The 15,828-nt window shown below is 44.6% G+C and overlaps 1 protein-coding gene across 3 annotated transcripts in view; it reads left to right on the top strand.

The window, feature by feature from the left end:
* The window catches only part of LOC115456712 (P2X purinoceptor 1-like), a 218,197-nt gene that overhangs the window by 154,784 nt on the left and 47,585 nt on the right, over positions 1-15,828 (top strand). For 2 of the 3 annotated variants that reach the window (XM_030185967.1, XM_030185966.1), the window contains exon 13: positions 10,218-10,457. In XM_030185967.1, coding sequence (XP_030041827.1) covers positions 10,218-10,457 — 240 coding nt within the window. Of the gene's footprint in view, positions 1-10,217; positions 10,458-15,828 lie in introns of those variants that run through there. The other variant, XM_030185968.1, reaches the window with a different exon arrangement.

Raw genomic sequence — 15,828 nt, forward strand, 5'->3', positions numbered from 1 at the left:
TCTAAAGGCCTTCAGGGATCGGCTATCACATCAAATTATCCAAATACAGAAAAACTCAAGAAGAGGAACACGGAGAGGAATACCGGATGAAACTGAAAGAAGCCAAGAGAGAAATACATCTGGTGAAAGCACAAGCGGAAAAACAAATGGCTAAAAAGGTAAGGAGGGGTGACAAAAATTTCTTCAGGTATATTAGTGAAAGGAAAATGACTAAAAAGGGAATTGTGAGACTGAAAGATGCTGCAAACCGCTATGTACTTTTGTTCTGTTTTCACAGAAGAAAATCCTGAAGAAGGACCACGATTGACTGGCAAAAGTACATATGAGAATGGAGTGGATATAGCACCGTTCACGGAAGACAGTGTGTATGAACAACTAGGAAACCTAAAGGTGGACAAAGCCATGGGACCGGACGGGATCCACCCCAGGATATTGAGGGAGCTCAGAGAGGTTCTGGCGGGTCCTCTTAAAGATTTGTTTAATAAATCCTTGGAGACGGGAGAGGTTCCATGGGATTGGAGAATGGCGGAGGTGGTCCCTCTTCACAAAAGTGGTGATAGGGAAGAAGCTGGAAACTACAGGCCAGTAAGCTTCACTTCGGTTATTGGAAAAGTAATGGAAGCGATGCTGAAGGAAAGGATAGTGAATTCCTGGAAGCCAATAAGTTGCAAGATCTGAGACAACATGGTTTACCAAAGGGAAATCGTGTCAAATGAATCTCATTGAATTCTTTGTCTGGGTGACCGGAGAATTGAATCATGGACGTGCTATAGACTTAATCTACTTAAATTTCAGCAAAGCTTTTGACATGGTTCCCCACAGGAGGCTCTTAAATAACCTGGACAGGCTGAAGATAGGACCTAACGTGGTGAACTGGATTAGGAACTGGTTGACGGACAGACACCAGAGGGTGGTGGTTAATGGAATTCGCTCGGAGTAGTGGAGTGCCTCAGGGATCGGTGCTGGGGCCGATTCTGTTCAATATATTTGTGAGTGACATTGCCGAAGGGTTAGAAGGTAAAGTTTGCCTATTTGCGGACGACACTAAGATTTGTAACAGAGTGGACACCCGGGAGAGAGTGGACAACATGAAAAAGGATCTGCAGAAGCTAGAAGAATGGTCTAGGGTTTGGCAATTAAAATTCAATGCGAAGAAATGCAAAGTGATGCACTTAGGGAGTAGAAATCCACGAGAGACGTATCTGTTAGGCAGGGAGAGTCTGATATGTAAGGATGGGGAGAGGGATCTTGGGGTGATAGTATCTGAGGATCTGAAGGCGATGAAACAGTGTGACAAGGTGGTGGCCGTAGCTAGAAGGTTGCTAGGTGTGACCAGCAGAAGAAAGGAGGTGTTGATGCCCCTATATAAGTCTTTGGTGAGGCCCCACCTGGAGTCCATATCTTGCTAAGGATATAAAAAGAATTGAGGCGGTGCAAAGAAAAGCTACAAGAATGGTATGGGATTTGCGTTACAAGACGTATGAGGAGAGACTTGCTGACCTGAACATGTATACCCTGGAGGAAAGGAGAAACAGGGGTGATATGATACAGACGTTCAGATATTTGAAAGGTATTAATCCGCAAACTAACCTTTTCCATAGATGGGAAGGCGGTAGAACGAGAGGACTTGAAATGAGATTGAAGGGGGGCAGACTCAATAAAAATGTCAGGAAGTATTTTTTCACAGAGAGAGTGGTGGATACTTGGAATGCCCTCCCGCGGGAGGTGTTGGAGATGAAAACGGTAACGGAATTCAAAAATGCGTGGGATAAACATAAAGGAATCCTGTTCAGAAGGAATGGATCCTCAGAAGCTTAGCGTAGATTGGGTGGCAGAGCTGGTGGGGGGAGGCGGGGCTAGTGCTGGGCAGACTTCTACGGTCTGTGCCCAGAAAATGGCAGATACAAATCAAGGTCAGGTATACACAAAAAGTAACACACATGAGTTATCTTGTTGGTCAGACTGGATGGACCGTGCAGGTCTTTCTCTGCCATCATCTACTATGTTACTATGTCCCAGGGTTATTACTCTGGTTATCTATAAAAATTAAATCTAATATAGGACCACTTTAAGTTGCTACCTTTACCAGTTGCTACCAGCCTAACAAAAATAGTACTTCTAAAAAATCCATTATTAAATCATCTTCTTCCACTAAATCAACATGTAGGTTAAAATCCCCTAATATTACTCTTGAAACTTCCTTAACCTTCATACATGGTGGACAGTAATATAAGATAATATTCACATAGAGTGAACATAAAATCAAACATTCAAATATTTCATCTAAACTTATATTTACAGTGGGGGAAATAAGTATTTGATCCCTTGCTGATTTTGTAAGTTTGCCCACTGACAAAGACATGAGCAGCCCATAATTGAAGGGTAGGTTATTGGTAACAGTGAGAGATAGCACATCACAAATTAAATCCGGAAAATCACATTGTGGAAAGTATATGAATTTATTTGCATTCTGCAGAGGGAAATAAGTATTTAATCCCTCTGGCAAACAAGACCTAATACTTGGTGGCAAAACCCTTGTTGGCAAGCACAGCGGTCAGACGTCTTCAGTAGTTGATGATGAGGTTTGCACACATGTCAGGAGGAATTTTGGTCCACTCCTCTTTGCAGATCATCTCTAAATCATTAAGAGTTCTGGGCTGTCGCTTGGCAACTCGCAGCTTCAGCTCCCTCCATAAGTTTTCAATGGGATTAAGGTCTGGTGACTGGCTAGGCCACTCCATGACCCTAATGTGCTTCTTCCTGAGCCACTCCTTTGTTGCCTTGGCTGTATGTTTTGGGTCATTGTCGTGCTGGAAGACCCAGCCACGACCCATTTTTAAGGCCCTGGCGGAGGGAAGGAGGTTGTCACTCAGAATTGTACGGTACATGGCCCCATCCATTCTCCCATTGATGCGGTGAAGTAGTCCTGTGCCCTTAGCAGAGAAACACCCCCAAAACATAACATTTCCACCTCCATGCTTGACAGTGGGGACGGTGTTCTTTGGGTCATAGGCAGCATTTCTCTTCCTCCAAACACGGCGAGTTGAGTTCATGCCAAAGAGCTCAATTTTTGTCTCATCTGACCACAGCACCTTCTCCCAATCACTCTCGGCATCATCCAGGTGTTCACTGGCAAACTTCAGACGGGCCGTCACATGTGCCTTCCGGAGCAGGGGGACCTTGCGGGCACTGCAGGATTGCAATCCGTTATGTCGTAATGTGTTACCAATGGTTTTCGTGGTGACAGTGGTCCCAGCTGCCTTGAGATCATTGACAAGTTCCCCCCTTGTAGTTGTAGGCTGATTTCTAACCTTCCTCATGATCAAGGATACCCCACGAGGTGAGATTTTGCGTGGAGCCCCAGATCTTTGTCGATTGACAGTCATTTTGTACTTCTTCCATTTTCTTACTATGGCACCAACAGTTGTCTCCTTCTCGCCCAGCGTCTTACTGATGGTTTTGTAGCCCATTCCAGCCTTGTGCAGGTGTATGATCTTGTCCCTGACATCCTTAGACAGCTCCTTGCTCTTGGCCATTTTGTAGAGGTTAGAGTCTGACTGATTCACTGAGTCTGTGGACAGGTGTCTTTCATACAGGTGACCATTGCCGACAGCTGTCTGTCATGCAGGTAACGAGTTGATTTGGAGCATCTACCTGGTCTGTAGGGGCCAGATCTCTTACTGGTTGGTGGGGGATCAAATACTTATTTCCCTCTGCAGAATGCAAATAAATTCATATACTTTCCACAATGTGATTTTCCGGATTTAATTTGTGATGTGCTATCTCTCACTGTTACCAATAACCTACCCTTCAATTATGGGCTGCTCATGTCTTTGTCAGTGGGCAAACTTACAAAATCAGCAAGGGATCAAATACTTATTTCCCCCACTGTATGTATAAAACTCCTATTAAAAACAACTCTTCTCATGTCCTATTATCTGAGCTAGATCTGTATTTATGTCTAACCCTCCTCCTGGACACCAAAAGATAAAGCCTAAAGCAACCTGCCTCAACTGGACCATCCAAGGATATCAGAATCAGAAATTGCAAAGTGCATAACTACAATTCATGAGTTGAAATTTTTATTTTAACTATCTGTAAGATTCTGATTCTCTTAAAATTATGGGCCTGCCTCACATTATCCCCTGCTTACCTTCCTGGCATAAAGTCTTTCTGATCAAAGTGGACAAGATCAAGGACACATTGTAAAATCCTATTTTCTAGGACAGCTGCTAAGATTTTAACATCTAAATTCAAAAGGGGTATAGGTATATAAAAACCGCATAATGTCAGGTCTTTCCCAGGTTTAGGAAGAACTATAATCCCTTCTGTTTTCATATGTGCCCCTATGAGGCTTATTTTCGAAAGAGAAGGACACCTATCTTTCGACACAAATCGGAAGATGGACGTCTTTCTCACAAGGTCGTCCAAATCGGTATAATCAAAAGCCTATTTTGGACGTCCTCAACTGCTTTCCATTGCAGGGACGGCCAAAGTTCCCGGGGGCGTGTCAGAGGCGTACCGAAGGCGGGACTTAGACGTGCCTAACACTTGGACATCCTCAACCCATAATGGAAAAAAAAAGGACGTCCCTGACGAACACTTGGACGACTTTACCTGGTCGTGTTCTTCTTACGAGCAAGCCACAAAAAGGTGCCCGAATTGACCAGATGACCAATGGAGAGAATTGGGGATGACCTCCTCTTACTCCCCCAGTGGTCACTAACTCCCTCCCACCCTCAAAAACCATCTTTAAAAATATTTTGTGCCAGCCTCTATGCCAGCCTCAAATGTCATACTCAGGTACATCACAGCAGTATGCAGGTCCCTGGAGCAGTTTTAGTGGCTGCAGTGCACTTCAGGCAGGTGGACCCAGGCCCATCCCTCCCCCTTTTGAGAGTGCAGGTGAAAGGGGATCCGGGAAGGCACAAAGAAAGGGGAGGCAGGCAGCCGGGGAACCCCAATGGGGCAGATTTCATGTGCACAACACCCACATTCAGAAAGCTGGTCTACTGGAGGCAGAAAGGTTGGCCGGGTTAAGGAAGAAGAAGAGGAACTACCAGTCCCAGAATCCTTCTCTTCCCCACACGGCTGTGCAAGAGTTAGGGGAAGAGATAGAAGATTGGGAAATGGTCTCGGAGGAAGGTGATGAGGGCCAGCTGGAGACTTTGGGGGCGGGGGAAGTTGGAGAGGAGGATAAAATGGAGGTTACTGTAGGGGAGGAACAGATGGAGATTGGAGCCCTGGCTCAAACCCAAAAAGCTGCTGTAAGAGGGTGGCTAGCTGTACCTTGGAGAGACTGGTGGAAGACCGGAGGAGAGAGGCTGAGGCACTGGGGGAAATCTCTACTAAAGAGGAAACAGGTGCAGCCTATGGGAGAGAAAGAGAGCTGGGCACAATTGAAACCCCAGCCTGAACCAGGTGGGAATAAAGCTGTGTAACCGTGCTGTAAGAAAGGTGCAAGCAAGACTGTGTAAACTGTTTCATACTAAAAAGGTCTGGGCTGCAACCTACCAAGCTATTGGGTTTTTCCCCTCTGATAATGTACTGTTCCCTAAGTGAAGTAATCTGAGCTAAAGTGAAGTGAAGTTATATGGACTGTTTTGAACCTGAATTTGACTGTGTTGAACCTGAATTGTGCTCTGGGCTGCTAGCCTAAACAACCTGGAGTGAAGGGTATTTTGTTGATTTGAAGCAAGAAAATAAAAGCTCTTACTTATAAACATTGGGCTTTGAATGTGCCTATGTGAAAGGAACGGAGGGAGGAGGAAGTCCTGGGAGTTTGCAGGGCCTGGAGCCAAGGCTCAGAGGAGCCAGATTGCTGTGGAGTGAATGCAACAGTCATGTGGAGAAAGAGGCAGCTAAGCAGGGTTGAGCCTGGCTGGGTCCTGGATGGGTGACCCAGCTACACCCTACCTGTTACACTTGTGGTGGTAAATGTGAGCCCTCCAAAACCCACCACAAACCCACTGTACCCACATCTAGGTGCCCCCCCTTCACCCATAAGGACTATGGTAGTGGTGTACAGTTGTGGGGAGTGGGTTTTGGGGGGCTCAGCACACAAGGTAAGGGAGCTATATACCTGGGAGCAATTTATGAAGTCCACTGCAGTGCCCCCTAGGGTGCCCGGTTGGTGTCCTGGCATGTCAGGGGGACCAGTGCACTACAAATGCTGGCTCCTCCCATGACCAAAGGGCTTGGATTTGGTCGTTTCTGAGATGGGCGTCCTTGGTTTCCATTATCGCCGAAAATCAGAAACGACCAAGTCTAGGGATGACCATCTCTAAGACCTCAATTTCAAGATTTAGACATCCCCGACCGTATTATCGAAACGAAAGATGGACGTCCATCTTGTTTCGATAATATGGGTTTCCCAGCCCCTCCATAGGGACATTTTGGAAGGACATCCTCAACAAAACTTGGACGTCCCTTTCGATTATGCCCTTCCATGTGTTCCCTGTACCTTACTGAATTGAAAAGAGCAACCACTTGTTGTATACAGTGCTAAATTAAAATCTCCACACTAAATCAAGCTTCCCCTTTGATTACCAAATGTCCATTCCCCTAGCATCTCAAAGAAATGTCCTTGCTGTGCATTGGGAGCATATGAATATACCATTTAAAAAAAAACCACATAAATTGTCGCTACCAATATCAAAATCTAACATATGAATATACCAATATTAATAAAACCCCATAAATTGTCGCTACCAATATCAAAATATCCCATTTTTATCCCTGACCACTATGTTTACCTCAGTTTTATAATATCTAGAGATTTGAATTCCCACCCGTCCCCTCCTTGGATTATCTTACAAGGCAAAGAAACAATGTGGATAATGCTTATTGTCCATTAGGTGTTCATGCTTATGCTTTAAATGCATGTCTTGCATACATAGCACGTCAATTTCACTCCTTCACATTTCCTTGAATACTCTGTTACAGTTCGCACTGTTGAGGCCCTTCACATTTAGAGTCATAAATATCAACCCAGTTGCCATACTGAGTGATTTGTAAATCTGTAGGTAAGATGGTATCTAAAAGATCCCACTCCCAATCTTCCTCCATTCCTCCCCTCCTTAATCCACCCTCCCCCTCCCTCTAAGAAGTTATTGTACTCTATCATTTGGGTACTTCAACCGGGAGTACGTCTAACACAGCCTCACCTCCAGGCCAGCATATGATAGTGTTCCCTCAACTCCCAGCATTATTCTCATGAATACAGAATAAAAGAGAGAAGAGAACCATACTTATACCTACATACCCCCAAACCATTCATACTTAGGAAATCCTCGGCTTCCTCCCTCCCCACATATTCTTCACTCACACTTTTTTCAAACTACCACCACTACTTTAATCAAGAAGTGATTATCTGAATGCAGTAAATAGCAGACACAAAACAAAAACCAAGCCATATTGCTAGGTGAACCTCAAAATTAAAAGCATGAAAAATAAAGTCATCTTGCTTCATCTTGGCCTCTAGATTTATGACTCCAAGATCTGCTAATTTGTTGTCACTGCTCTCCAGCTGGTTCTCGGTCCACTCCAGATCCTGCTGTTTCTGTAGAGGCTATTAAGCCTTCTATGCCATGGACCTCATTTTCTGATAGTATACTGATAATATATAGTAGTCCAATGGGAACAGCCATCTATAGTGAATCCCTTCTTTCTGCAAGTGAACCGTAACATCCTTGAAGTCTTTACGCCATTGAAGTATGATCTGAGCTAGATCTGCATACACAGCAACTTTGTGACCACAGTCAAAATACTTTGACTCTTATTCTAGTGGCAATCCTCTTTTTAGTGGTATAGTCATGGACATGTATAACAATATCACAAGATCTATTATTTGGCAGCTTCCCCAATGCACAATATGCTCTGTCAAATTTTACTTCCAACTCCTTTACTGGTTGTTCACCCAAACCCAAAATAACTTTACAAATGTACTCTGACTGCCACTGTTCTTATATTCACCAAGTCCAGGGACTCCTCTGATGCACAAATTATTCCTGTACATCCAATTCTTCAAATCCTCAGTTTTGTCTTGGAGCATTCACACAGTCTCTTTCAGGTCAGTAACCTCTGAATGCACGCTGGAAACCAAAATTGTAGTTTTCCTCAACTTGACTATCTACATCTTCCATGTGGCGCCACAATCACTGAATTCAAAGTGCAACTCCTGCATGGCCATCATCAAGTTACATTTTGCAGCTGATATCTCCTCCTTCATTTTGTGGAACCAGACATGCAGCTCCTCCTTAATACTTTTGAGCCTTGTGCTATCAGTCATGGGACCTTCAGCCTGCATAACATCCTTACTTTTCCCTGCCACACCACTGTTACTCATTACCATGATAGCTAATGCATGAGTTTCAGTCCTCCCGATGCTAAAGCCAAATTCTCAAATGTCCATGGTTTTATTTCTCACAGCTATCATCTAGCATAAGAGGTAAAGAGTTTAGATGATGATTTCCATGGAGGACAGAGTTACGCATTAAGACAAAGGTACTCAAAAAGCTATTTTTATGGCCATCAGTGCTGTGCACTCCCAGCTCAGTTGCTGATGTCACTTTCCCCGCCATGTTACAGATTTATGATCTGTCAAGGACATTGAGATCTGGAGGCAAGAAAAAATTTGAATGTACTAACTGTAAAATCAAGTTGATTGACTGGGATACATAAATGTATGTTCACGTTTGTTGGACCAGTGTTGGAGAATACTATCAGGCTTATTTTCGAAAGAGAAGGGTTCCCATCTTTCGACACAAATTGGGAGATGGGCGTCCTTCTCCCAGGGTAGCTCAAATCGGCATAATCAAAAGCCGATTTTGGGCGCCCTCAACTGCTTTCCATCGCGGGGACGACCCAAGTTCATGGGGGCGTATCAGAAGCGTAGCAAAGGCAGGACTAGGGCGTGCCTAACACATGGGCGTCCTCGACCGATAATGGAAAAAAGAAGGGCGTCCCTGATGAATACTTGGACAACTTTACTTGGTCCATTTTTTTTTACGACCAAGCCTCGAAAAGGTGCCCGAACTTACCAGATGACCACCGGAGGGAATCGGGGATGACCTCCCCTTACTCCCCCAGTGGTCACCAACCCCCTCCCACCCTAAAAAAACCTTTTTAAATATTTTTCGCGAGCCTCAAATGTCATACCCAGCTCCATGACAGCAGTATGCAGGTCCCTGGAGCAGTTTTAGTGGGTGCAGTGCACTTCAGGCAGGCGGACCCAGGCCCATCCCCCCACCTGTTACACTTGTGGTGGTAAATGTGAGCCCTTCAAAACCCACCAGAAACCCACTGTACCCACATTTAGGTGCCCCCCTTCACCCCTTAGGGCTATGGTAGTGGTGTACAGTTGTGGGTAGTGGGTTTTGGGGGGGAGCTCAGCACACGAGGTAAGTGAGCTATGCACCTGGGAGCAATTTGTGAAGTCCACTGCAGTGCCCCCTAGGGTGCCCGGTTGGTGTCCTGGCATGTGAGGGGAACCAGTGCACTACGAATGCTGGCTCCTTCCACGACCAAATGACTTGCATTTGGTCGTTTGTGAGATGGGCATCCTTGGTTTCCATTATGGCTGAAATGGAAGATGACCATCTCTAAGGACAACCATCTCTAAGGTCGACCTAAATTTCGCGATTTGGGTGTCCCCGACCGTATTATCGAAAAAAAAAGATGGACGCCCATCTTGTTTCGATAATACGGGTTTCCCCGCCCCTTCGCGGGGACGTCCTGTGAGGACGTCCTCAGGAAAACCTGGGCGCCCCTTTTGATTATGCCCCTCCATATAGTAGAGTTGTACCGAATTGCATAATTTACTATTCGGCCAAATATGAATAATGAAAAATATTATTTGGGCGAATACTGAATACAAATAATGGGCACTGAGCTTTAGCATAACAAATAATAAAAGAAGCAATGTGAAATCAGAAACCAAGTATTTATTTCAGTAGGATTTATCACATTAGATCCACATATTATTTGTATTCGAATTTAAGTCAGTATTCGGGCACTATTCAGGACCAAACTGAATACAAATATTTGGTACAGCCCTACTATATAGAATGAAATACATATGATAAGTAATTTACTGTACTTCAGAAAAAGATTGAAGACATATTTGTTTCAAAAAGTTTTCACATTATCATGATTGGTATTACCCTTAAGATTTGCTAGCACTTCCTCCATCATTTGAAACTTCTCTTTCTTCCAAGAAAAAGAATAGCCAAAAGGATCCTACAACAGTGCCTGGTGACATGGAAGCATCACAAAGAGAGGGGTGCCCCCCTAGCCCAGATGAGATGACTCTTGCAAATGCAACTTCTCATGAACCATCGGAGAAATCAATGGAGCAGTTTCCTCCCAGAAGGAGTACACTTACATTTCCTCCCAGAAGGAGTGCACTTACATCTATTATGGGATGGTTTATGGAAATGGTGAGCAGCGTAACTGAGGTGAGCAGCATAACTGTTCCTTAAAAAAAAAAAAAAAGTTATTTAGTGCATGCCTTTTCAGATGTTTAATAGGTATTTCCCTGACCCTAGAAGGCTCACATTCTAAGTTTGTACCCGAGAGGAGAACATTGCAAATTGAGATAATTTTTCCTGTCTTTCTGACATCAAATACTTTGCATGATATATTTTTTAGAATGCTTTTTTCTTATTGTAATTGCCACTTATTGTTAAGTGCCACTGAATATTGTGTGCCAGATTGCTCAGTGGGGTTTAAACCCTTTTGAATATCGGGTGAATAGTATCCCAAGATTACAGACTAATCTCCAGAAGTTCATAAGTATGTAAGTGTTGCCATACTGAGACAGACTTAAGGTCATTCAAGCCCAGTATCCTGTTTCCAACAGTGGCCAATCCAGGTCACAAGTACCTAGCAAGATCCCAGAATAGTAAAACAGATTTTATATTTCTTATCCTAGGAATAAGCAGTGGATTTTCCCAAGTCCATCCTAATAATGACTTACGGACTTTTAGGAAATTAACCAAACTTTTTAAAACCCTGTTAAGCTAACTGCTTTTACCACATTCTCTGGCAACGAATTCCACAGCCAGTGAAAATCAGTACATCGGCAGTCTCCAAGAAGAGGTTGGATATTTATTCCTCATGTATAGTGATGTCATCCAACAGAGCCTGCATAGGAACCTTTCTTCAGCACTGTCCAGAGCTTCTGAGAAGGTACCACCACACAAGTAAGCGTGTTCCCATCTGCCATTGTTATGGGAGACCCCCTTCAGTCATTTTTTCCCACAGAGTCAAGCAGATGTGTTTTGCATCACAGCTCAGTGATTTTTTTTTTATTGGTATTTATCCTGTCTGTAAGTCGTGTCACTGCCATGCAGGTATATTTTCATCCTACTATCACCCTAGTTAGAGTTTTCTGGCATTTTCTAAGTTTCCATTCTTTTTTCTTGTCAGCTTTCCCCTGGCTGAGGATATTTTTCAGCATTGTGTCATTGATTTTGTTTGGCTAATTTTCTGAATGACATATCTAAGAACACCTCCAGCAGTTTCAAAAGGTGTTTCTAGTGAAACAAAACCATATCTATTACAGATACACTTAACTGGTACCTGCAAAGCCTGGGACCCAACCATGATCCCTCTATTTGTCCTCTGTATTTCCAGATGTTAGAGAGGGATTCATAGAAGAGAAAACCAAGAAAACCTTTCTGGCATTCCAGTTTGTTGATTTCAGCATTGAAAGCATTAGTCTTAATGAGCACCAGAACTGCACCAGACTCTGGAGATGAATTGATATTGAGTGTCTCCATCATACTTGACATCAAGCATCAATGAAGGCCATCTGGAGTGGTCATTGTCTGATGAATAAGAGTCCTGATGCAACAGCTGGTTTGGTCAGACATTTCTTCAGCATTTGCTCAGTGTCTAGAATCCAATGCCTCTCCCCTAGGCCCATTTTGTTTCTTGCCAGGCAGTTCCACTATACATACATACATACATACATACATACATACATGGAAAATAGGTTCTCGGCCCTGCTTGTTTCAGGCATGTTCTAGTTTCTTCTTTTTTTTGTTTTGGACAGCCTGGTAGTTAGGTATTCCCAGATGTGACTATATGATGTCCTGCTTGTCCTAGGACAAGGCAAAGTTACCTATAGCATGTGTTCTCCAAGAACAGCAAGACACTAGTCTCACATCCCTGCCCTCCTCCCCTAGTAGTTGTATTCTATCAGCTTGTATATTAAACTGCCCTGGCCCTGCATGATGATGGAGGGCAGAAGGGTATGTTGTATGCACAGTGGACAGTCCCAAGGGCTTCTAGAAAAAGAACGCTGGGAAGCATCTCTGCTGAGGGCTTCTTCGGATGGCATCACTCAGATGTGAGAATTTCTGTCCTGCTGTCCTTGGAGAACCTGCTACAGGTATCTTCACTTTTAAAGGTTGCTTTTCCTCTTTTGTCCATCCAGTCAGATGTCCAAAGTTGTACCACCTTATTAGCCAGGTACCCCTCTAAGCCTTTTTGAAAATGTGATGGTCAACCTTTCCTGATATTGATGAGACCCAGACCTATTTAACTGAGCTGATGATACACGTGTTGATGGCTGCTGCTACAGGGGAAGAGCTTTCTAAAGCTATAGATCTGGAAGAGTTCAGTTGGGCAATTCATGATCTGCCTAATGGCAAATCACCGGGACCATATGTCTATGAATAAATTTAATAAACGTTTTAGGGCACTTCGTCCCACTACTCGTGAAAATGTTTAACACTTTAGAAGAGAACTTGGAGCTGCTTACTACATGGCGTTTGGCAACAATCACACTTTTGTTCAAACCGGGAAGGGAGCCAATGCCCCTTTCGGCTATAGCATGGCTGCCTAAAAATTATTAAGTATACTGGGTAGAGCCCCCCCCCCCCATTGCTTTATTGTCCCTTATTGATATGGAGCAAGGTGAGGCAGCAGTTCTTCCCAGGGTGGCAGTATTTTTTACAGATGGCAATTAGGTTCATTCCAAGGTTTCTTCCAGGATGGCTAGATTCATTTCACCGCCATTGGGAAAAACAGGAGCTACATACTGTTCTGTCCTCTGACAGCCTTGCACTAGTTTATAATGTGATCCTAAAATGTTTAATGCTTTTATTGTTAATCTAATTTCTAAGGACCTTCACTGTTGTAGTTTCCTCGGCAAAGATATGTGAGCAAGGCATTGTGTGTAATGTAGTTCACAGGCAATGCAACCACACTTGTCTGTCTAAATAAGAACTTTTACTACTGGTTGTGAGGCTGCCCAGACCTCCTCTCTCTCTCTGCCAAACTTGGCTCTTTTGTCTTCCTGCTATCATTTCCTGGTCATTCTTACTATCTCTGTCCTGGGAGGTCAGCCAGGTATGACCTTTCTCTCCAATCGAGGGCTATCCTCTAGCACCTCCCTTGCCACCCGGTTGCAGGCTCTGTCCCTATTGGTCTCTATCTGCTCCTCCCTGAGCCTGTGTTGAAGCCTCAACACCCCTTTGTCCCTTCAGCCATGAGGCATTCACCATCTTGTTAGAGACATGGGGCATGCACCATCTTGGCCCAGACAGCTGTCCTGCTGAAACTCCCTGCAATGAACTTGGTTTTTTACCTTGAAAATATCTCCTCCCTAATGAGATATTGCACATTTCAGTCACCCAGCTTTGAACCACTTCTACCTGTTCAACTATCTTTCTCCCCTGCAATAAAGCTACCTCTCCTCAGATCTCCACGTCCAACAGCTCTCAGATTAAGGAGTCTCCATGCCCTGGAGCAGCACTTCTGAACATCTGTCTTTGAGTAAATTAACTGTGATTTATTGAAATAAAAGAGGCTTCATAAAAATAATAGAGACTCCAGGTGTGACTGGTGTGCCAATGTTATACGCTAAGATATCATGACTTTACAGTAATAAGTCTATGAGAGTCTTAACATATACATTGAGTCAAGTGTGGGAGGAGGGTGAGTTTATATCATTCTTAGATTTACAAGAAGAATATGGGATACCTCCTCATCGTGAGTTTCATTATCATCAGCTTAGAGACTACCTTTATAGATGGGTGAATTACAACTAGTAGAAACTTGCCTTGAACGAGCCATGAGTGAGAGTAGTGGGTGGGACTGTATATCATGATTATAAATAGCTTTATTATCTTTAGATACCCCTGCCCCACACTATGCTCTTAAATGGGAACTTGTACTAGGATCCACTTACGAATTTGCCCAATAGGAGACGTGTTTTAAGTATCTTTTTAAGGTATCAATTTCAGCTAATCTCATTGAAAATGGGTACAAGATATTCTATCACTGGTATTATACATGTTCTGGGATGGGTCAGTGCTGGTGAAATTGTGGAGCAGTGGAGGACATGTACCACTTATGGTGGACCTGTCCTCTATCTCATCAGTTTTGGACAGATATTCTGCAGATTCTCCAGCAAATGCTTCAGCCATCCCCATAAAGCAGAGTATTGCTTATTACGTTTTAAACCACATGGAGTAAAAAAAGAATCTCACAAATTAGCCAGCAGTCTTTTTGTGGCAAGCAAGCTAGCTGTTGCAGCAGCATGGAAACAACTGTTACGTCTGTGCTCACCTCGCCCTCTGGTGGCCAGAACTGGTGGCTGCTATGAACTGCTATAGACTGTCTTGCTGTTCCTGCCAGTTCCAGACTTTAGCCCATTCCAGTCCGGATCTTCCAGGCTGCCAGACTTACTCTTCTTGTTTGTCCCTGACCCTGATCAGCACCCGTAGCTGTCTGGTGATTGCTGCAGCTGAAGCCTCAGCTGCTACTGGGCTTATTAGGCATTTGGAACCTTTCTGCCTTTGCCTTTGCATTGCGTCTAAGGCCCTGGTATGTTGGGGTGATGGTGCACTTCTGCTGTTTCCAGTTTCTAGTTTATTCCTGCCTTGATTCTTGTCTGTTCTTACTAGTCTGTGGATAGTTAGATTAGATCAGGCGACCCTCAGGGGGAGGAATGCTGGCTTCGGCCTAACCCCTAGTAAGCCTTTCCTTAGCTGAGAGGTGCCCAGCTCTACCACCGGCTGCCTTTCAGGTGCTGTGGAGGACTTGCAGCTCATCTGCATATCCTTACAGCCTTCTCCGGGGTGACACCCAGGTCCACTCCGATCCACTCAGGGCCTCCGCTCTAGGTGCCCAGCACTCCTACCAGGTGCTGTGGAGGACTTGCAGCCCTTCTGCATTTCCTCACAGCTGTATCCGGGATGACTCCAGGTCCACCCCGATCTTCCCAGGGCCCTCGCTCCAAGTGCACAGAGTTTCCAGGTGCTTTTTGGCTAGGATCAGGCGACCCTCAGGGGGAGGAATGCTGGCTCTGGCCTAACCCCTGGTAAGCCTTTCCTTAGCTGAGAGGTGCCCAGCTCTACCACCGGCTGCCTTTCAGGTGCTGTGGAGGACTTGCAGCTCATCTGCATATCCTTACAGCCTTCTCCGGGGTGACACCCAGGTCCACTCCGATCCACTCAGGGCCTCCACTCTAGGTGCCCAGCGCTCCCACCAGGTGCTGTGGAGGACTTGCAGCCCTTCTGCATTTCCTCACAGCTGTATCCGGGGTGACTCCAGTTCCACCCCGATCTTCCCAGGGCCTTCTCTCCAAGTGCACAGAGTTTCCAGGTGCCTTTTGGCTAGGATCATTTTTCTCTTTGTATCTAATCTTTTTCCAGTTGCTAAAGTACCTTAATCGTTTATGGCCCCTATTCACATTCTCTTCCTAGCTCTGTCCCTTCCTAATCTTTTCCCTCACCCCCTACCTCTCTCCGCTACAGGAACTCACTTCCCATCCATTGACTTCATCACCTCACCTTCTCTCCTACCCTCTTCCTC

This window comes from Microcaecilia unicolor, chromosome 13 (genome assembly GCF_901765095.1).
Source record: "Microcaecilia unicolor chromosome 13, aMicUni1.1, whole genome shotgun sequence".
NCBI lineage: Eukaryota > Metazoa > Chordata > Amphibia > Gymnophiona > Siphonopidae > Microcaecilia > Microcaecilia unicolor.